At 45.3% G+C, this 22,395-nt stretch overlaps 1 protein-coding gene across 6 annotated transcripts in view; it reads right to left on the bottom strand.

Moving 5' to 3' along the window:
• Positions 1-22,395, bottom strand: part of SORBS1 (sorbin and SH3 domain containing 1) — a 242,430-nt gene that overhangs the window by 102,525 nt on the left and 117,510 nt on the right. For 3 of the 6 annotated variants that reach the window (XM_023511595.1, XM_023511596.1, XM_023511594.1), the window contains 5 exons: positions 21,251-21,305; positions 16,715-16,777; positions 11,286-11,414; positions 1,249-1,275; positions 1,022-1,134 (listed from right to left, as the gene is read on the bottom strand). In XM_023511595.1, the coding sequence (XP_023367363.1) occupies positions 1,022-1,134; positions 1,249-1,275; positions 11,286-11,414; positions 16,715-16,777; positions 21,251-21,260 (342 nt within the window). In that variant the 5' untranslated portion in view covers positions 21,261-21,305. Of the gene's footprint in view, positions 1-1,021; positions 1,135-1,248; positions 1,276-11,285; positions 11,415-13,501; positions 13,598-16,714; positions 16,778-21,250; positions 21,306-22,395 lie in introns of all 6 variants that reach the window. The other 3 variants (XM_023511597.1, XM_023511598.1, XM_003787314.3) reach the window with 2 other exon arrangements.

Genomic DNA, 22,395 nt, shown 5'->3' with positions numbered 1-22,395 from the left:
TAGAACTTCCTCTTACAGCTCCAACTAGAATAATAATAATTGGAATAAACACAAGATATACTTTTTTTTTTTTTTTGAGACAGAGCCTCAAGCTATCCCCCTGGGTAGAGTGCCGTGGCTTCACAGCTCACAGCAACCTCCAACTCCTGGGCTCAAGCGAGTCTCCTGCCTCACTCTCCCAAGTAGCTGGGACCACAGGTGCCTGCCACAACGCCCGGCTATTTTTTGGCTGCAGCCGTCATTGTTTGGCGGGTCTGGGCTAGATTTGAACCCGCCACCTTAAATGTATGTGGCTGGCGCCTTAGCCACTTGAGCCACAGGCACCAAACCAAGATACACTTTTTTCTTGAACATTATACTCTAAAGAGTTTATTTTTTAATTTTTATTTATTTATTTTTTTGAGACAGAGTCTCACTCAATCACCCTGGGGTTGAGTGCCATGGCATCATAGCTCACAACAACCTCAAACTCTTTGGGGCTCAAGTGATCCACTTATCAGTTTTCTTGAGTAGCTCGGACTACAGGAACCCGTCACAATGCCCAGCTAGTTTATCAATTTTTAGAAAATATTTTAAATGAGGTCTCCCTTTGCTTAGGCTGGTCTCAAACTCCTGAGCTCAGGTGATCCTCCCACCTTGGCCTCCCAAAATGCTAGGATCACCCACTATGCCTGGCTTGGCCTAACGTTTAAAAAAAAAAAAGAAAAGAAACAAGCTCAGATCTTTTTCCTACTTATACAAGGCTAAATGCATTCCCTCCTTCAGAACATCAAACCTAGAAAACATCGGAGCCTACTTCCAATACTCTGGTATAGACCAACCCCATTCTAAGCCTCTGTTGGGCTTGACCTCAACCTTCCCCCTAACTCTGGTCCCTGCAGAGATTTTTCCAGAGGTGGTCAAAAACACGAAATCTATTTCATTATCCAATTGGGCAAGCAGAAGTCACAAGTCTAAGCTAAAAGACTCAAAAACAGGTACCACCCACCAGTCCCCACCCAACCCCCCAGCACACGCCTACCTGGGGCTTGTCGGAAGGAAGGTTGGGATGTACACTTCTGTAGCCCTTGGCAGCCAGTGAAGAGGGCTGGGCATTTCCATTGGCATCAGCACTGGAAGAAAGCCTCCACTCATCTGAGAAATAGGGGAGAAAAAATCCTCACTTATAAGGAACATTCTCTGGTTCCCCTATAATTCAGGGGTGCTGGGTACAGGGCAGGGACAGTAAGAATGCAAGAGAAACCATACCTGCTGGGGAAAGCTCTGGCTCCAGACCTATATGTAGTACAGAAAGGATGAAAACAAGAAGAATAAGGGGGAAAACAGAAATGGTTACATTTGCAGGAAACAAGCATGAACTGCACAGAAGGATGAAAATCCAACACCCTGTTTTCTGACACAAAATGCCCTCAGTCACGATGGCCTGATTACCATAGGAACCCACTCTAAACCATGATGTGCTCACAGGCACTGACCTTTGAAAACACAAGGCTCACATTCACAGGAATGAAGAAACAATTGTTCCTTGACATTCTTATTTTACAGACAAAAAGGCAACAGAGCCCTCCACTTTCCAGTCCCTACTCCCTAGCTCTCTTTCCCCTTCCTCGAGCCTGCTATGGGCTCAAAATGACCACTCCTCATTAGCAAGCTGCACTAACTAACAGGCCTGGGAGAGAGATGTGGATAAACACTTTTTTCAGGGATGGTGGTGCTGCACTAGGGGTGAAAAATGATTTCAGCCCAAAGGTATCTGCTGTGATAAGGATTTTTCTTCCTGCCTGTTTTTCTACTTTCCATTAAATAAGCCACATAAACATTTCAAAATCTAATCCCCTTTCCTGAGTGCTTATAACACTACAAGGCACCCTTGTTCTCCCTTCAGCCTTGCCAGTGCTAATTGCCCAATGCATTTCAGAGACCCAAAGCCTCTCCTAATTTGACCCACGCAGCACCACTAGGCGGTACAGCAGTGTGTACAAACTCAGCTGGGAAGGCAGCTGGGCCTCAATTCAAGTCCTGGCTCCACCACCAATGGGTTCTGTGACCTAGGGTGAACTGTGAGACTCAATTTTTCATCTGAAAAATGAAGGTAATGATGCCCCTGCTTTGTCAATGTTGTTGCAAGTCTCTCTACTCTCTGTCTAGCTCAGGGATCCACAAACTTTTTCTGTGAAGGGTCAGAGAGGAAATATCTTAACTTTTGTGGGGCATATGGTCTCAGCACAACTCAACATGGCCACTATAGCACAAAACAGCCACAGACCATATGTAAATCAATGCGTATGGCTGTGCTCCAATAAACCTTTACCTTTGGACACTAAAAGTTGACTTTCATAGAATTTTTATGTGGCATACAATATCATTCTTCTTTTTCTTTTAACCATTTAACAATGTAAAAATCAGTCTTAGCTCAAGAGCTGTTCAAAACAGGCACAGGGCAGATTTCACTCATGGCCATAGTTTGCCAACCTCTAATCTGGCCAGTCCTGGGACTTCCTCCTTCCCCTGGGCTGCCTCCACTTGTTTACTGTGTAAAGATAAAGAGGGGACTAACTGCAGCACTCAGAGGCCAAGCCTCCCTCCTTAATGTCCTCTCCGGTCCTCCCTCAGGACTGGAGAGGGGCTTTCCAGGTGCCAAATGGAGATTTAAGAACATTTACTGAACACTTCTCTAAGTGCCAGGCACTATTAGTCACTTTCACATTGATTTTGTATTTAATTAAGTATATACAACAGCTCTTTGAGGTAGGAAATCACTCTACTTCATGGAGAGGAAACAGAGAGGCCAACTGACTTGCCCAAAGTCACACAGCCAGGAAGTGCCAAATCTGTTGTTAGCCCTGGTCTCCAGAATACAAGTGCTGTGCCTTGCCAACCACCCACAGCTGCCAACCACACCAACAGCCACAAAACGGAGGCTACACTCCAGGGAGGTGGTGGGAGCCAAAAAGAGTCAAAGCAAAAAAGAAAGCAAGCGTAATGGTTTTGAGTGATTGGCGTCTATGTATAGCAGTGGCACTGTTGCATCAGAATTGCTGGGAGGGCTTGTTAAAACATAGATCACTGGGCCTGGCATTCAGCATTTCCAACTAATAGGTGAGAAGTATAGCCTGAGAATCTGTCTAACAAGTTCTCATGTAATGCTGAGGTTGCTGGTCCACAGTCCACTTTGAGAACCACTGATAGAAGGCATACTTAGAAACATCCTTACTCTGGAAAACTAATTGTATCCATTGTTTCTTATTTTCTTCCCTCTAAAACAGTGTTTATAAGGTAACTTAGACATATATTCTTTCAGCAGGTTGCCAGTTACATTTGTGCCTCTCCCTTATGGACAGCTGACAGCTATCTGCCTTCTCCTCATACAACTATATACAGTCAGCCCTCCAGATCCTCAGATTCTACATCTGTGGATTCAGCCAACTATGGATCAAAAAAATTGGAGAGAAACACTAAATAATAATACAATAATTAAAAATAAAGTTTAAAAAACACTTTGTATAATATTTATACATCATTTACATTGTACATGTATTACAAGTAATCCAGAAATGATTTAAATATATGGGAGCATGTGTGTAGGTCATATGTACTTTAAATATGGGACCTGAGCATCTGCACATGTTGGTATATGTGGGGTCCTGGAACCAATCCCTGGTGGATAACAATGGTTGAAAAATTTATAAGAATTGTGTTTTTGCTCATATTACTACAAGGTACTAGCTTGTGTGACAGCGGCAAGTTCATCAACCACGCTAAATTTCACCTTGTCATCTTCAAGTATAATTCCTGCCTTACACACTCCTCACAGGATTAAGGAGATCAGGTATATAAAAGTATCTCTAAAAGAAACCATATTTAATACCCACTGTGGCATCCATTCAGATACCTGTCCCAGAGATAGGCTCACACATGGCAAGCCCTCAAACACCAGATGACTCATAGTAACAATGGTCTTCATCCCTCTTCACAGCTATTACTTTTACTGTACCATCTTCTTTCATTTATTTATTGACTTACTTATTTTTTAGACAGAGTCTCCCTCTGCTGCCTGCACCACAACACTGAACTCCTGGGCTCAAACCATTCCCACCTCAGCCTCCCGAGTAGTTGGACTATAGATGCATGCCACTATGCAAGGTAATTTTTCTAGTTTTTGAAGATACAGGGTATCCCTCTTGCTCAGGGTGGTTTTGAACTTCTGGCCTCAAGCACTCCTCCCACCTTATATCCTAGGATGCTAGGAGTGCAGGCATGAGCCACTATCTTCTTTCTAAGCTGATATTTCTAGTCTGCCTTTGTCAAAACATTCCATGATATTTATTAGACTTATGAAAACACTAAGTAACAATTGGTTCTGCACACAGGGCTATTTAATAAAGAATGTAAACTTTGTGCATGGATTTGGGGACACATTCTTTCAGCCACTTTTGGGTGCTCCATCGGGTTGGTTCTATTCAGGTGGCAGCAGCAAAGAGATACGTCATGGACAGGTGAGATATGACTGTGCTTACAAACCTCTAGATTTCATAAAGGTACTATTATTTTGGCCTCAGATTGCCTAGTTTGAGCTCTGATTCTCTATCTTGTTACCTGCAAATGTGAAATGGAGATAATATCTACTAACACCTCTTTTGAATCATGAGGACTAAATGAAAATATCAAGTATAAAGTATGTGAAAATCAGAATCCAAAACATAAGAGGAAAAAATTCCCATAGATATACATTAGAGTTGTTGATCTTTGCCATTTGATAAATAGCTTCAAGAACATAAATATCCTTAAAGATAGATCTACTTTTTCTTCTTTTTCCAAGTCTTTAAAACTGTCCCCAAAAGGCAGTTTCCAAGACTTCTTTAAGTGCTCCTCTCTTCCTTATTACAGGAGAGCTATATTTCTGATATTTCATCACCCCTATCTGTTACCTCATCTTCTCAGCCTGGAAGGTTGTAGCAGCCCAGAGCCATTTGTACCTGAGAATAGCAAGATGAAATCTTACATACATAATCATCCATTATTAACTCCAGGTTGAAGACACTGCCACAATGCTATTTCTAAGAAATGTTAGGTTGAGGAGGGCCTTGGAAAGTTGGATCCTAGATAGCTTTTGTAGTCCTTAAGAGACCTAGCCTTTCTGCAAGAAGTGGAACTTTCCTCCATCTGTTCTTTATATGCAGTCTTTTCTAACCTGTGGCTATAGCCTCCTGATATTTTCTTTTATCTCATTCTGTGCTAATTGCATTATTGGCTTATTCCAAAGTTTGTGGGGTTTCCCCCTTTATTGGAGACTGGGTCTCACTATGTTGTCTGCAGTACAATGGCTAGTCACAGCTCTGATCATAGTGGATTGCAATTTCAAACTCCTGGGCTCAAGCAATGATCTCATCACATCCTGCTGAGTAGCTGGGACTACACAGGTACACACCACCATGCCCAGCTAAAGCTTTTTTTGCTGATCAGTTCTTTTTGAGATCTTAGGCTAACTTTGAGTTAGTCTTGCTATATCCTAGTATTCAAGAAGTTCATAACAGGGGTTAAAAGTGGCTCAATACTATGTTCAAACTAATAGATCAACAACTACAGGCCCACATGAGAGAAAAGCACAATTGAATTCAAGAAGCGGGAAGGGGCGAAGGAGAAGGAGGTTCAGTAATTTCCCACCTAACAGGTACAAGGTAAGGGTATATGAAAACACTTTCTGGGTGAAGAACTCAATGGCAACTTGGATTTTACCTTACAAATGTAAACAAGGTAACCTAATTATATTTACTCTCATATTAATCCAATAAATAAACAAAAATAAAGGTGGTTCTACCAATCTTATTTGTGTTTTTTATTTATGCGTATAGTAGAAAATTTAACTTTACACTAAACGCAGTCTGGCCATTGCCCTCAGCTTCTGAGAAGTAATCTCTAAGTCCCTGGAATGTCACGCTTGTCTTTGTTTATCTAGGGGCTTTAAGCCACACCAATAATGTGATTTGGGGTATGGGCTTTGAACCACCAAGAGCTTAACCTCCTAGAGGATTGGAAACTGAGATCTATCACATGAGCAGTGGATCACGCCTATGTAATGGAGCCCCAATAAAAACTCTAGACATGAAGCCTCAAAGTCCCAGGTGGCAATACTCCAAGCACACATCACTGCTGGGAAATAACAGGCCCTGACTCCATGTGAGAGGGCAACAGAAGCTCCACATTTGGTACTTTACCAGACTCTACCCTATGCACATCTTCTCTTGGCTAATTTTAATCTCTTTCCTTTCCCTGTAATGAACCTTAACCACACATATGGCAACTTTCAATTAGTTGTGTGAATCCTTCCACCATATTATCAAAACTGACAGTGGTTGGGAAATACCCTGAACTTTAAGTTGGTATCATAAGGGAGGGTGCTCTTGTGGGGCTTTTCCCTCCAGCTTCTCAGTTGGCCTGAATTCTCACATATGCACTCATAAAAAAGACTTATTTAACAGAGGTAGGGGGTACGTGTAAGTGCTTCAACACCAATTTTCTTAAAATATCCTTTTGCTACTGCCGTTTCTGGAGAGCAAATGTCAGGGTCAAACCAGTGGAAATGATTTGGGCTTAGGTCCAAGAATCTTTACGTCCAAAGCTAACTTTGCAATCAGGAATCAGGCAATAAGAACTGCAGCCAACTGGCACAGAATTACCAAAATGTCAGGGCTGAACTGGACCTTGGCGTCAGAGTCAGAACATAGGAAGTGATGTGTCAAGCCATATGGGCTTCAGGCTGTACCAGACAGGAAGCTGGAATCACACCCACCACTAGCTCAGGCTCCCTATCTCCTCTTGAGCAAAAGCCCTCTGACCTGGGACGGGGTGGAGTCACTCTGAACCGACATGGCCAACATTCAGACCTAACTAGACAACAAGATCAGGAAGCAGTACTATGATTATTGCCATTCTTTTCAGATTATATGATCTAAAAACCAAGGTCCACATTCAGAGATGAGAAGGCTGATCAAGAGGCCTGTGGTCAGGGATCTTGAGTCAAGTCACCCCTCAAAGGTAGGATTTTGGAGAGTCAGTTTTAACTGGGAAATTCCAAGGGTTCTATCTGTCACTGCATGCAGGATCATCTCTATCCTCCCAAGGTTCACTTGGATCCAGATTGCTCCCAAATCCACACTTGAACTCCAAATTTCCAAATGCCCATTAGAGACTTTCTCCTAGAAGCCCTTTCTTTGCCAAGAAACTCAAAATGTCAAAAATGGAATTTAATATTCCTTTCAATCACCTTCACAAATCGCCCCATCTCTATGAGTGCCACAATTATTCTTCTAACAAGGGAAGACACCTCCTGGCCAGCACAGTGTCCTGCCTTTCTAAGGTCTTTAACTAAATTGCATCAAGCCCTGTCATTTCATCTATCCTCCTAAAGACAATTTTACCTTTGGCCCCTATTCTTCATTCCCACCAGGCCCAGGCCCTTATGGCTTCAAACTGAAATTATTTCAAGTACTTAATAGGCCTCCTGACCTGTAGTAACTAGAATAGTTACCATTAAAGAGTACTTACGGTGGTGCCTATGGCTAAAAGGAGTAGGGTGCTGGCCCCATATGCCAGAGGTGGCGGGTTCAAACCTGGCCCTGGCCAAAAAAAAAAGAGTACTTGCTTTGGGTCTGTGCTAAATGCTTGCTATGAAAAAGCTCACATAATCTCAACAACTCTGTCACAATCACTCCCATTTTATAGATGAGGCAACTAAAGCCCTCTAAGGTTCAGTAAGTATCCCACAACGCAAAGATAGTAAGTGGTAGACCTTAGCCTTGATAGATGACTGTGGACTGTGTGACTCCAGAACTGTGCCACTCTCCCAAGACATGGGAGTTGGAGCAAGGACTGGAATAGGAGATACTTCTGAAAGTATCTCAGTGATGCAGTCCTCAAGAGTCATGTAAGGACTGGAGCTCCCAGTCTAGGCAAAAAATCAGCAACTTGGTGACCTATAGGAATTTAAGAAAATGGAAAAGCCAGGGAGTTAGGCAGAGAGGAATTACATAGAGCTGCTGGGGAACAGATGCTGGCCCTTGTGATAAGGGAGGGCGCCAGTGACCATTTGACATAGGCTACAGGAAAAGTCATGGGTAGTATGAAGCATGTACCCCAAGGCTTGGTAAGGGCCACTTGCTGCCTCCCAGTCAGGCTCCCAGTCCAAGTTGGTCCTGGCTGTCTGCAAATGCTGCAAAAGACTATTTTCATGAGGCTGGTCAAGGACCAGAGCTCCTAAGACAGGATGGGAGACTGATGTGAGCCAAGAAGTTGTCACCCAAAGGTCATGAAGAGAGAGAGTAGACAAGGATGGGAGCTGTATAGGCACCACCAGAATCAGGAGCCAGCAGGATGCTGGCCAAGGGGCAGTATGGTCAGAGAACAAGATCACCATTCCTAAGTGTCCCATCATCACCCTCTCCAGTGCTAACTCATTCCAGTCTGCTTTGGACATTTAATAAGCTGGTGTGGGGCTTATTTCCCTTACTCAAATCTGACTTATTCCTTTCACTCAAACTGTCCTAGGATACCATCCTAAGTTTATTCCCAGCCAAAAGAATTCAATTTGTGTCAGGTTAATTTCTGAACTTCCCAAGGTCATGGAGCCTTCTGAAACTAGAACTGTGTAGAAATATCTCATTGAAGCCCCTCATACTTTGTACAGGCTTCAAAGTCACTGTGACTGATCCATAGTCAGAAAGTAAGGTAGCAAACTCTAAACTCACACCTGACTCTTCTGATGCAACAAACTGCCTTCTGCTCCCACCAAATGCAGGCAGAATTATTCTCTTTTCCTCCCTTCCCCTACTTCTCATAACAATTCCCAGTGACTCACTTATCATCTGGCACATGGATATTGCTGAATAAATGTCTCCTCATTGGATTCAAGGATCTCAATTTACAAGGAAGAAAATCCTAAGCTTAACTAAAGTATGGCTAACAGCTATGCCATAATTCTTCCAAGTACGGTACTGCCTTTTAAAACAATCTGGGGACAATCTGGTGAAATCTCTTTCTTTGGTAGAAATATGTAAGATGTACAATAATTTTGAGACAGGAGAGGGCTTCTGACACTGCCTCAAATGCTGGTAGCATAAGCATGTCCCCGGTAAGGAGCAGCACTTGTGCTCTATGGCAATGCCACAGTGTAGCCACAAGAGGGAGCCCAAGGCTCCCCTCCCCGTTCCCCTCACTGGGCTGGGCCATTCCCGAGTCATTTCACTGAGCCACGTGGCCTCAGGTAAGGCCATTCTCTTTGTATTGTCCCTTAGTGGTCTCTCTTCCCTACCTGGGAAGCTTGGAACTGGATCTTCCCAGTTAGGCTTAGAGAGGCTGGATTATTCTAGGCTAGAAATAATTTTGCCTTCTCTCCTTGCCCCTACCTTTTCTGGAGAAGAGAAAAGCCGCTGCAACAGGAAGGGGGAGGGGGGCAGGCTCCAAGTTTAGGACTAAGAAGTTGCTCTGTTCACTTGCAGCACCGCAGGCTGCCCAGGCCTTCCCTTAGCATAAGGATAAAGAAGTCTTCCCGGCTTGGCCCCTGTGGCTCAAGCGGCTAAGGCGCCAGCCACATACACCTAAGGTGGCGGATTCAAATCCCCAGCCCGGGCCCGCCAAACAACAATGATGGCTGCAACCAAAAAATGGCCAGGTGTTGTGGCGGGCGCCTGTAGTCCCAGCTGCTTGGGAAGCTGAGGCAGGAGACTCGCTTGAGCCCAGGAGTTGAAGGTTGCTGTGAGCATGATGCCATGGCACTCTACCCAGGGGGACAGCTTGAGGCTCCGTCTCAAAAAAAAAAAAAGAAGTCTTCCCCAAGGACCAGCATTACCAGAGAGGGCCTTGTGCTTAACCCAACCCTGCCCTCATCCCCGAGCATCTGCCTGGGCACCTGTTATAGGCGGCTGGGACAGGAAGAAAGTCAGTCTCCATGACACTGGGCACTGTCCATCTCCACCCTACACGATCCCATCTGAACACACCGGAAGGGTCTGCATGCCCTATACTCCTTTACTCTTTCGTCCCAAGGGAGTGATCATCCCCTCCGTTCAATCTCTCCCTTTGTTTCCTTTGAGAAAGAAAGAAAACTCTTATCCCCTACAGCAGTAGCTCTCAGATGTGGTCCTTAGCACCTCTGGCATCACCTAAGAACTTGTCAGAAATGCAAAACCTCAGACTCACAAGCGAGAATCATACACCTGTCTTTTTACTACAGGCGATTCTGATGTGGTTAAAGTGTGAGAACCAACTTCCCTACAGAGTGGAAAGGGGCTGCCCCACTCTAAATAACTGTCCCTGTGGAACCTCAAAGTCAGCATTTCCCAACTCTCAGAATACTGGGGCTACGGAAAACCCTTCTCAAGAGAGGTCAGTATAATCCTACTCCTAATCTAGTAACAGCAGCTGACATCTAATAGCTCCTTCCATGCCGCCCCAGCAGGCACAGCACAACACATTTCACATACTTCTTCCTCACAATTATTTTAGAAGGCAGGTCCAATCATCAACCCCATTCCACAGATGAGATCATTAGGGTTGAGATAGTGAATAATTTGTCGAAGGTTGCACAGGCAACAGATGGTGGATCCAGGCAGGATGTGAACAGAGAGGTGTGAGGTTCCAGAGCCCCAGTTCTAAACCTCAGTACCATATATTAGACATTCAGGTTCCCCAAGTTCCAGATCAGGGTATGGAGTTAGGCTCTACAGGGCTATTTTGACCTTTTTTTCTCCTAGTTTCTACTGGTCAAAGAATTGCCCTCTCAGCTGGCTGATCCCTACCACAGGCCTGAGCCCTGCCCACCTCTGCTTTCCTGGAAGCAAGGTCACTTGGCCACATGGACCTCCCAGCCTCCCCTGGCTGTTTCCTCGGCCAGTACTGCCTGGACAGGTCACTGCCAAACTCTTGGAATGGGGAATGATCTCTGAGAAGCTCAACCTCTAGTCCATCTCACCATGAGCCATTTGCACAAATATACTCTGCAGAGCACTGGCTCTCCTGACAGGGTTATCTGCTCAGTCAAAGCTCAGATAAAGTGGTGGTCACTGCTGCACCGTCACCTGAAGCATGTGACTACCTGTCTGTTCAGGGCTGTGACCATCATTCCTCACAGAGGGGACATGGAGCTGACTGTCCCAGGGACCCCTGAGAAAATCAGGAGCTAATGAATTCACACACACTCTCTGCAGCAGAGCACGAACTCCACCCTACTCCTCATCCTGCCCTTCCCATGTGGCTTTAAACACTCCTCCCCAGTTCAAGTGGTAACACACCTGATTTGCTTCCATGTTGTGGGGTTTCCTGTGGGCTCACAGGGGTACTGCTTGGGATTTCCTTGTAGGAAGATGAGGCCCGGAGAGTCACTGCTCCCTTCCCAGTGCAGATTTTTGTAGGATCCATATCTGAAAAAACAAGAACCCCAAAGAGAAAACTGAATCCAAGACTCGTGAAAAATTAAAGTTAGCAGGACAATCAGTTAGCAAATTGGCACCGCTGGGGAATGAGATGGCCCTGGTCACAGCCACACAGCCTTCAAACACTTGTGGGCAATGGAAATTAATTTGGGGGTGGTAGAGTAGGGACAAATCACATTTGTAGGTGTTTACTCTGCATCATGAAGTTAGGGGGAAATGGAGGCATGGAGGCAACCATGAGTTCTGAGTAAATGCATGAGTTGCGATATCAGCCGGAAACATTTCAGAATGAAAGCAGGTTTACTCCTTTTATTAAATGAAGTTTAGGATGGTGAGCAGACTTCTGGCCAATTAGTTAGTAAGGCGCAGTTCAAGAAAGAGCTTATGAAAGATTTCTCAAGCTTCCAGACCATCATTCTTATACAAGAGCCAGGTGGCAACATAGGGAGTCAGGTGGGTGTTCCACGGAGAATCATTGCTCCTTGCAGTTTTCAGTGGGAAAGAGAAAAGTAAATCTCCTTAGATCAGCAAGTCAAGACCCTAGAAATCATGAGACAGAAGGATATACTGCCTGGTGAAAAAGCTCATGAGTGACAGCCTCACGTTCCAAACACAACAAAAAACCCCACAGCAACAAAAATGCCTAGAAAGGCTTCATCCTTCTATGAACGGTGTCCATCACGTCTCCACAGGCCCCTCAATCTCTCCTACAGTTTTATGAGGGCCCAATAACACAATAACAGACCCAGATCGTCTCTGAGAGTTCCCTTGAAAGGGAGTTCGAAATACGCTTCAAAAGAGCCAGATGCCCGTCCTCCAAGAAAATCAGTATAAGAGGCAGGAAACGGGTGCAGACCACACAATTCCAGAAGGCATGCATGCCAAGTGTTTCTTTCTTTACGCACAGCTGAACTGAGCTGAACTCCATAGTTTTGGTTTCGTTTTTTTGGTTTTTTTTTTCAGTTTTTTTCAAGTTGTTCACAGCCTGAATCCCTCACCTAAAATTGTCATGATCAGGATTACAGGTTAAATTTCAGGACGTGCATTTGGGCAAGATGTGGGCTCCGATGTCTGACTCATCCTCATCCCTGTTCAAGGGCACAGGGAGGCAAAGCCTGCTCTTTCCTTGCTTTCCACCACAGCCCCTTTCCAGCAACCCAGAATGATCATTAATGTCAGAGAAGAGAACAGGTCTGCCCTGGCGGCCCCTTATCCACTGAAAGTGAAGCACAAAAACCACAATGTATGGCAGGGCAGTCAGTGGCCTTGGGCAGCATCTGATCTGTCCAACCTCATCAACAGGCTAAGTGACTGATGTCACAAAACTATTGGGGAAACTGGTTCATGGTCATTTCAAAAGGGTGAGGGGCAAACTGATAAATCCAGCCCATCCATAGGTTCCTGGACACACCCGATTTGCCCAACTTCTGAAACTGCCACTGGATAAAGGAGCTCTACACCTCCTTTGTCCTACATTGTACAGAAGGATGTGGTGAGCCACAGCTGACGTCCGAACTACACCCATGGCTGGAGAGAAGAGGGAGGAAGTGACTACCGGTAAAGTCGGGGCGGGGGCAGGAGATGCTCTGGGAAATGGCCCAGGCAACATCACACAGGAGAGTCTAAGTTTGGCGTGTAAGGCAGCTGCCTCATTCACAGGGCATGTAAGGCAGAGGCCAGTAATTCTCAGGGAAATGGGAGTTTTAACTAATGTAGGAGGGTTGGAAACCTCGAGGGAGAGTCTGAGAAGTCCACGCACCTGAGACCCAACCCGGAGTGAGTGCTTGGCCTCTGAACTGACCTTTCTCCTAAAGAAGGCAGCGGCAAGGCCTCTGTCCTTAGTTCTTCCCCTCACTCGCTGACTCCCAGAAAAACACAGACATGTGCACGCACACGCTCACACACAGACGCGCGCACACACAGAGGACGTGAGGGAACCAGCTGAGGAAGTGAGAGGGAATGCCTCCTACACATGCAAGGAGTAAGCCTCAAAGTGTGTGTTAGAAGGAGAGAAGAAAGGAAACCGTGCATGACCTGCTAATAATTTTAAAAGAAACCAACCCAAGGACAGATACCTGTAGGTAGGACTAGGCCTGAAGCGTTTTTCACTGTCTTCACGGGAATTATTTTAACAGCAGAAATAGAGCGTGCACGTAAAGAGTCGGCAATTGCTGAAAACACAAAAGGGTCAATGGTGCATCCAGAAAGAACATTTGGGAAACACTCAGGCAGTTGAGGAACTGGGCAGGGACAATAGCAGGAAGACGCCCACACAAAAAGAACAATACAAAGAGCAGTAGATGCAGGAATTAAAAATAACCTGCTTTCTCTCTTTAGAGTTCTAGGCCAAGACAGCAGACCCCTCCTTCCAACCATCACCCAAAGACAGTTGGGCAGTGTTCATCAGTGCCTCCTGCCACACCAGGAGCTTGCCAAGGCTCTGGACAAAGAGATTTACAGAGACACAGATGGCCTGGCAAATAGAGGAAGGGGAGAACAGTCAGAGACCAGGGCCCCTTGGGAGAATCCTGGGGGGAGGACTCCGAGGAGAGCTACTGGCCAGGAGGCTCCAGCTGAGCACAGGAAGGAAAGGAACAAGTTCGTGAGTTGCCTGATCCTTTCAGCTATCACAGCTGCTTCCCCTAAATCATAACTTCTGGGGTCCTGTGCCCACTGACAAGCCAGGCCTCTGGCCCCAAGCAAATCAGAACCCCCATCTGTTAGATAGCAGATGGTCTTGCTTAAACCCACCCATTCCTGGGCAAGACGTGCCAAGTGTCCAAGTGCATGCATAAGACCCTGGACAACACCCAAGTGCACAACCCAGGATCCTGACACCCAGCTGAGCCAAGGCAGAGCAGGGGCACCAGCCTGAGATGGGTGAAGACTGCTGCCCACATATCCTGGGTGCTTATGCTTCTCTCTCTGCTCATTCCTGGGCTCCCTGCCTGGCCAGATTCTGCCATCTCAACAGTGGGCACACCCCCAAACCCTGCTTTTCACAACCAGCCTGTTGTGTCCCCCACAGCCCCGCCCTCCTCTCAATGGCAGCACACACAGAGATGGGAAGGTGCCAAAGTCACTCCAACAAGCAAAGTCCAGAGGTCTTATTCCACACAATCACAGGGCGGGAGAGTGTCTGGGAACAAGGCTGTCACCATAGAATCAGCATTGTGCTGGCCAGACTGTCAAGGGGACAGGAGGGAGGGTGGGAGGCACCTTCCAGCCCGTCACACTGCCACCTGGTACAGAACGTGGCAGTCACACCGCATCTGGTTGTTAATAGCTAAGTTGAGACTGATGATACTACATGTATCAGGATATAAATGTGTTTTCATGGCAAGTCACTCAGGAGATTGGCAAGGTGGGAGACTTCTGTTACTGTTTTCAGAGGAAGAGGCAAGAAGCTCAGGGCAATGCTCAGGGCGCTTGGTTCTCAAGTGGAAAGGCTGAGACTGGAGTTCAGCTGTCCCGGGTCCTGCTTTAGTGACCTCCCAGGCCACCATGATGACCTGCAGGTTACACCTGCCTCCTTGTTTCCAACCAAGGACAGGATGGACATATGTCCTTCTGCCACCCTCCCTCCAACCCCTTAAGTCCCTTATACAAATGAATTCACAGGACTGGGGTCTATGGTCCCATAGGTCTTATACATATTGGGGTCCCCATTCCCCATGCTCCTCACTGGACACTAAACTGTTCCCTGTGGCCACTCCACAGACACCTCCCCTCTGTGTTTCCTAAGTTCAGCTTAGCCTATATTGTCACGGTCCCAATAGCACAGCAGACAAGGCCCCACTGCAGATCGTGGCCAGGGAGGGAGGCAAGAATAGGCCGACAGTCTCTCCTGCTGCCAAGGAACCCACCCCCTCACCACAGGGTCCCACATTCCCCATCTCCTCCCACTTTCTAGGCTTTTCCTCCCCTGGTGGATAGCTCTAAGTTCACATTTTGCCTTGCCTCAATTGGAACACTGGCCGAACCAGGTGGGAATTATAAAGACCAAAATGCCAAATGCTGTGAAATTATTCTTTGAAAACTGGTGCATTTTGACTTAAATGTACAATACCAGGATCTTTGTTCTTCTTCTTTGATACCATGACATTTAGTAGATGAGCATTCAAATTCTAAATTCGAAGCAGATCATCAAATCTCCTCGTTTTATAGATCAGGGAACTCCTACCCACCAGGATAAAGGACCTTCTAAGACATCTATCTGTGAGTGGCAGAGCTGGGACTGGAGCTCTTGCCTCATCACTCCACCCCAAGGGCCCCAGGACATCACCACACTGCCAAAATGGCACCAAGAGCCCTGCTGCTGTGCTACTGGGGTAGCCACATTGAGATCAGGATGAAAGTCTCCAGGGCACCCAAGTGCCCATCAATACATAAATAAATTAATAAAATGTGGTATATGCATACCATGGAGTACTACTCAGTCATGAAAAATGGCATGCTAGTATCTTTTTGACAACCTGGAAGGAACTAGAAACCATTCTTTTAAGTGAAACATCACAAGAATGGAGAAACACACACACATACTCAGACCAAATTGGAACTGATGGATCAACAATTAAGTGTACAAATGGAAGTAAATCTCAGTGAAAAATCAAGCTGGGGGGGTGGGGGAGGGGGGCTGAGTATATCCACACCTATTGGGTACGGTGCACACTAACTGGGTGAAGATCACACTTATAACTTGGACTCAATCAGTACAAAAACAAAATATATAAACAAAACACGTGTATCCCTTAACATTCTGAAATTAAAAAAAAAAAGAAAAAGTCTCCAGGGCAAACAAGACCCAAAGGTCATCTTACCCATCATTCATTTCATGCTTACATCTTTTATCTCACAGTTTTTTGAAACTGAGAATATGAGAGGAGGTACGTGAAACTAATGCCACTGTCATAATTTATTTTAATGATTCAAGATTTTGCCTTGGGGTCAGGACTGTGAATGTGTAACTGTTTATTACAGGTGAAGGTGAAATGCTGGGTACAGGACATTTCAGTGTGATGAATGCCATGTGTACCAGGCATGAAGCATGCCTTGGTCCCTGTATTTGATCTGCTATGATTCACAGCATACTTGCCAGCTAGAGATAGTTTTTAATACATCACCCCACGGTGAGGAAATGGCAGTTTCTGACTTAGGAAATGTAAGAACAGGCTCAGACTCAGAACCTCAGCGTTGGGAGTGAGTCTCCAGTTCACAGCCTGGTTAGGACGATGATGTGGGAGAAGTCCCTTCCAGCACTCAGCCAGGCTTCTCTCCGAGAGCCTTACCTTTGTCTTGCCCATTGCTGCCGGGTGCCAAGCCATTTACCACGGCTTTGGAAGCATCGCATTCTGAAAGGAAAAAAAGAACAGGAGGCTTGTGAATTTTTCTCCCCAGCATTTAATAAGTCTTGTGTGGAACATGGTGCTGGGGGGACAGAGTTGAGAGACAGCACAGGGGTCCCGCACTTAGGGACCCTGGAGTGGTTCCGTCCACCTCCCCTCACGCACTCTGGGGATTTCCTCAGCCCGGGGGTAGGCCGCTCAGGGCATCGTAGGGGAGGGAGCTCTGGGAATGCTGCATAGCCTGAACCAGGAGAGGAAGAAAAAGCTAATTGGGGACGGAAGTACGCTGAGGGTCACATGAATTCTTCTGCCTCCTTGCTATGGCTTCTTTCCTGACATTTAAATAATCTGCTTAAACTCCCTAAAAATGGCATCTCCAACCTAAGGCCTACCTATCCCCTCAAAAGCAGCTCAGATTCATCCCTACGTGCTCAGCCGACAATCTGTCAAACAGAACAGAAGCCTCGGGCTCCTTGACACTTCCCTTCAGCCACCTCCTCCCATACCGCACCTGTCAAAGGCACACTGTCCTGCCTGTGAGGTGTCCTTTCTCATACCCTGCCTCCCCAGCCTAGTTCAGACGCGTGCCACTGCCCAGGGACAATGTGGCTTCCTGGCCGCTCCCTCTGTCTCCTCTCCATCCGTCCTCTAACCTGAGCCTCAGTCTGCATCCTAAGAGCAGGTTCTAGACCTAACTACAGCCCTCCCCAGGTTAAAAAGCTCCCGGGTGCAAGACGGAAAGAAAATGGGATTCTGCAATGTGATTTTCTAAAGCCTCTTTACTTGAAATACACTTTTATTTCATCTCCATTTCGAAGATAAAAATTGGGGGATTTAGTTTGGGAGCTTAATCATTCAGAATATTATTTCCATGGTGGGAGAGGAAACATATTCTGTGTTTCCAAAATTGTACAAATGATTGTTTGGATTATGATTTTTTTATTAAATGGGATGATCTGTACATATATCTTAGCATACCTGGTTATATTTAAATTAACAAACTAACCTTCTTGATAATTAAAAACCAACCAATGAACCTACAAGCCCCAGAGGCCACCAGCTACCTTGAGGGTAAAGCTGAGCAACTCACAACCTGGATTCAAGGCCTTCCACCACCAGTCCCAGCCCCTTCCGGCTGCATTTCCCTCTTGTCCGTGCCCACAGTGCTGGCCTCAACACTTTGGGCTTGTCAGGTACTTTTAGACCTCAAGGTCTTGGGTTCTACAAGGCCCTTGGCCAGGAATGTCTTCTCCTCTCTTCTGACCTTGCAGAAATGCTACACACTCTTGAAACTCTTTAGATGTCACCCCCTTCGTGTCAGTAGAGACTTTCCTGAGTTTCACTCAGCTACAGACACTGAAAGCCTCCCCAAATACCTGCAGTATAAGCTCCACCCAGTTCTCTATCTAAAAATAGCACCTGTGGCCAACATGCTTGGAGGGACCCCCAACAGCCAAGCACCAGCCAAACATTAAACATGATCATAAATAGTTATGGGATTTATATGTTTACTTTTTTTTAGGGAATAGTCATATGCAGAAGTAAGATGGGAGGGGGGAGGAGAACAGAACAAGGAATTTGGTCTCTGATTGGGAACAATTGAGATAACTCACTACCCTTGGACCAGGCTAGCTATGATTTTTTATACACTGATTCTCCTGGATCCCAGAAGCCATGTTTAGCATCCCATAATTGGCATCTCATTTTATCCTGAAGGCCCAGACCCCTTAAGCTAGGAGTTAGGAACTCTTATTGTATAGATAAGAAAGCTGAGCCTTGGAGAAGGCGCCAGGCCTGCCCAAGATCACTTGGCTGGGATTTGAAATCTGGTCTGCCCCATCCCACAGCTCATCTTCTTCCTCACCAATGGGATAATCATTTTGTTTTCCTGGTTCATATATACTATTTCCCCTAAAGCCCAGTCCCAAACCACAGTAGCTCATTAGGTTGAGACGAAGTCACCTTTCCTGGGCCCTTAAAAATCAGCCTCCTAAAGGTAGTCACCTCAAACGTGTATAAACTACACTGACAGGCCAGCCTGGATGCTGCCCATGGCCAGATGTGAGCAGCCACTTCACCTCCCTGGGGTGGCTTGGATTTCCCCCATGCTGGCCCCATGGGGAGGCTGTCCTGCGAATTGCCTCACATCTACCTACAGATGAAGACTCATTCTCCTAGATGTCAAAGTCTCCCTCAAATTCTCACTTTTGGGATGGGTGGAAGGAGAATGGCAAGGCCAGGAATCCAAGCTAAAGAAACAGCACAAGTACCATCATCCATTTTTCTTTGTAGAACTATCTCTTCCCTATGCACTTGCTCCAGCTCCATCTATGACAGTAAGCTTTACCTTAGGCCTCCCCAAGATAGAATACATCAGCCTCTCAGCTACCATCAGCCCAGCCCCATGTTCTTCCATTGCTTTTTTACTTTTCCTTTAATAAATATTAAACAAACCTGAAGATATTTTGGAAAAATATTTAAAATTCAATGATTCCTCCACCTCAAACTCAGACCTCTGCAGCAAAACAAGTTGGTGTCCAACAGCCAAATTTGACTCAGCAATGCTACACACTAACTGGGGGAATCCCAGGCAAATTACTAACCCCTCAGGGCCTCAGTTTCCCCATTTACATAAAGGGGGTGTTAAACCATGCCCACCATTGTGGGTTTGCCAGGAGAATGAAACAGGATCATGTAGGTAAATCACTTCTGTTGGTGACTGGCAGCCTAACCCACATTCAGAATAAAACGAACATAGGGTTTTCATGCTTCTCCTTCCTCTTCCTACCAAAGGGTAAAACAAATATTTTCCACATACCTACTTTCTCCCTGATGATTATTTTTAATAGTGGCATAATATTCCGTCAAGTAAATACACATACTGTACTTACTCATTCCCCACCTTCATGTGGGTGATGTTTTTGTCTCCTTCTTTCCCATTATTCTGACATTCCCAAGTGTGGGATTATCAGGTCAAAGGGTCTAGAGTTTTGGACTCTTCCTAAGCAATGCCTCCTTCCAGCACCCCACCTGCAGGAGATATCCTGGGGAGAGGTCCCTGGGGCATTTCCACTCCCTCACCCTCCTTCCAAGCCCTTCCTTTCCTCCTTCTCTGGCCCTTACTAATGACAAGAGTAGCAATGCCAGTTTAGACTAATTATGACATTGGAAGAGCAGAAAACTTCAAGCTACAAAGCAAAAGTTATTTTTAAAAAGCCATGGCCTGTTTTAAAGGACAACAAAAGTAAAAAGCCAAACAGACAACAAAATATGAGTTAAAAAGCAGGAGTTACTGGCAGCACCCAGGTCCATGTGAAGGGGGAAAGAAGGTGCATAGTCTCTTCACATACCACAAAAGCACTCAAGGAATCAGGGAAAAGCCGAGTCCCTCCCTTTGCAAAGAGGAACTTGGGCTGATACCAGCAAGACCTCATACCTTAGACATAGTGCTCAGCACTTTAAAAGCACTGCCTTGCTTAAACCTCACAAAATCCCATGGAATTGGTGTCTTGATTATGTTCATTTTGCAGAAGAGAATACAGAGAAGGGTCCACCACAGGCTCAAGACCACAGTCAATGCATGATGAGGCCAGGTGTGGCCCTGAGCCTGGAATCCTTCTAGATCCTAACCGTATGCTGTCTTGCTTAGAACTTGACTAATAAGGTACTACACGCAAATAAATGGAAAAGGCTTGTATTCAATCCACAGAGGTCATGAAATAGTGTAGGATTAAGAGACCCCTAAATGAGATATCCAAATTGTCATCCCCCAACCCCAGCCTGCCCCAACCGTAGGTCTCCAGGGGGCCCAGGGCATGCTCAGAGGCCAAGGCAATCCTTAATCTCCAGATGGAAACGTCTCTGGCTCCAGTTCTGGGCTGGACTGCTGACAGCTCTCGGCTACACAACGAGCAGTGATCTGTTCCCATCTCTGTCTTTCCTATCCTGTGTTTTCTCCCCAGTTCAAACCTAAAAATACTCAAAACCAGTTATCTGTTTAGGTCTTGCTTTTTTTTTTTTTTAACCAAAGGCAAAGCAAAAGAGTAAGCAAACCAGCCAACCCAGATTATGGAAAATTAGATTAGTTCACACCCTGGATTAATTATGATCAGTTTGTTGACTTTTACTGCAGTCACCTAGATTAAGAACTGCCACTGAGGTGTATACGTATGTCAAAATTTATCAAATTGTATATGTAAGATATCTAGAGTTTATTGTAGGCCAGTTATATCTCAATAGTGGGAAAAGAGACTAGTGAAAAGATTAGGACTTGGCACATGCAAAGTGTCTAGCATAGTAGGCATTCAAAAAATCATTAACAATGACAGTGATGATAGTGATGAAGATGATTTATGACAAAGCTTTGGCCATTGCCCAAGTTCCAAAAAAATAAAATGCTTCAGAGTACATGGAAAATCTGGTTAATCTGCTCAGTTTTGTAGATTGGACAAGAGAAGGACAGGGTTTAAAATCACTTACCAGAGCTCATGGTGGTCGCAGGACAAGTCTTCTGAAACTGGGGCTCTGAACTGCTCTGCAGAAAAGCAAACACCACACAGTGGAATCAATGGCAGGCCCAAGGTAAATCCCTACAGTTAACATTTAAAATGCAGACTCTATAACCCTTGACAAAGTAGGTAAAGTAGGTGCTTGGCCATGTACTATCACGACCTTGGATACATCAATCAACTCCTTGGTCTCAGTTCTGTCACCCATACTTGCAGGCTACGCAAGATCTCTTCCAGCTCTAACATTCTACTAAAAACTTCAAGTTTTAATGAGCACACGTGGTTCAAGAAGGAGATAAGGAGAAAAATGCATTTTAGGAGAAAGAGATAATTATAACACAAACCAGATTATCAGAAGCCGGTGAGAATAAAGAATGCTTACATGCCTATACACACAAGGCAAAGTTCTGAGTGCTTTAAATATATTAATGTATTTGTTCCTCTCAACAACCCTGAGGTGAGCGCTAACATCATAATAAGGAAACTGAGGCACAGAGTGGTGTGGTAATGCAGCTTGGCTGCCACAGTAGGAGAGTTGATACAGCTGACTCCCAGGCACCACACACACCGGTGTTCAAATGGATAATCCCTGGATTTAGTAGGGTCTCAAATCAAACACAGCTTAAATTATACTGGCAATGTCCTAATAGATATCCAGAAGATCTTTTTTGAGTTATAATTTGCACACAACCAAATGTACCTATTTTAATCATATAATTTGATGACTTCTGACAAATACATATATCCTACAACACAATGACAATATACAGCATTTCCCTTACCCGAAAAAGTTCCCTCATGCTTCCAGAAAAGTTTCCTTATTCCTCTCTATAGTCACGTACCTTTCCAAGATCCTGTTAACCACTAACCTGCTTTCTGTCACTATAGTTTTACATTTTCTAGGATTTTGTAGAAATGGTATCATAATATATGTGATCGTTCATGCCTAGCATAACGTTTTTTCATGCTCAGCATAATGCTTTTTTTTGAGACAGAGCCTCAAACTGGCACCCTGGGTAGAGTGCTGTGGCATCACAGTTTACAGCAACCTCAAACTCCTGGGCTTAAGCGACTCTCTTGCCTCAGCCTCCCAAGTAGCTGGGACTATAGGCGCCC

This window comes from Otolemur garnettii, unplaced genomic scaffold (assembly GCF_000181295.1).
Source record: "Otolemur garnettii isolate 467f Iridium unplaced genomic scaffold, OtoGar3 scaffold00021, whole genome shotgun sequence".
NCBI lineage: Eukaryota > Metazoa > Chordata > Mammalia > Primates > Galagidae > Otolemur > Otolemur garnettii.
Note: the sequence above shows the minus strand (reverse complement) of the source record. Positions and strands in the feature narration are given on the sequence as shown.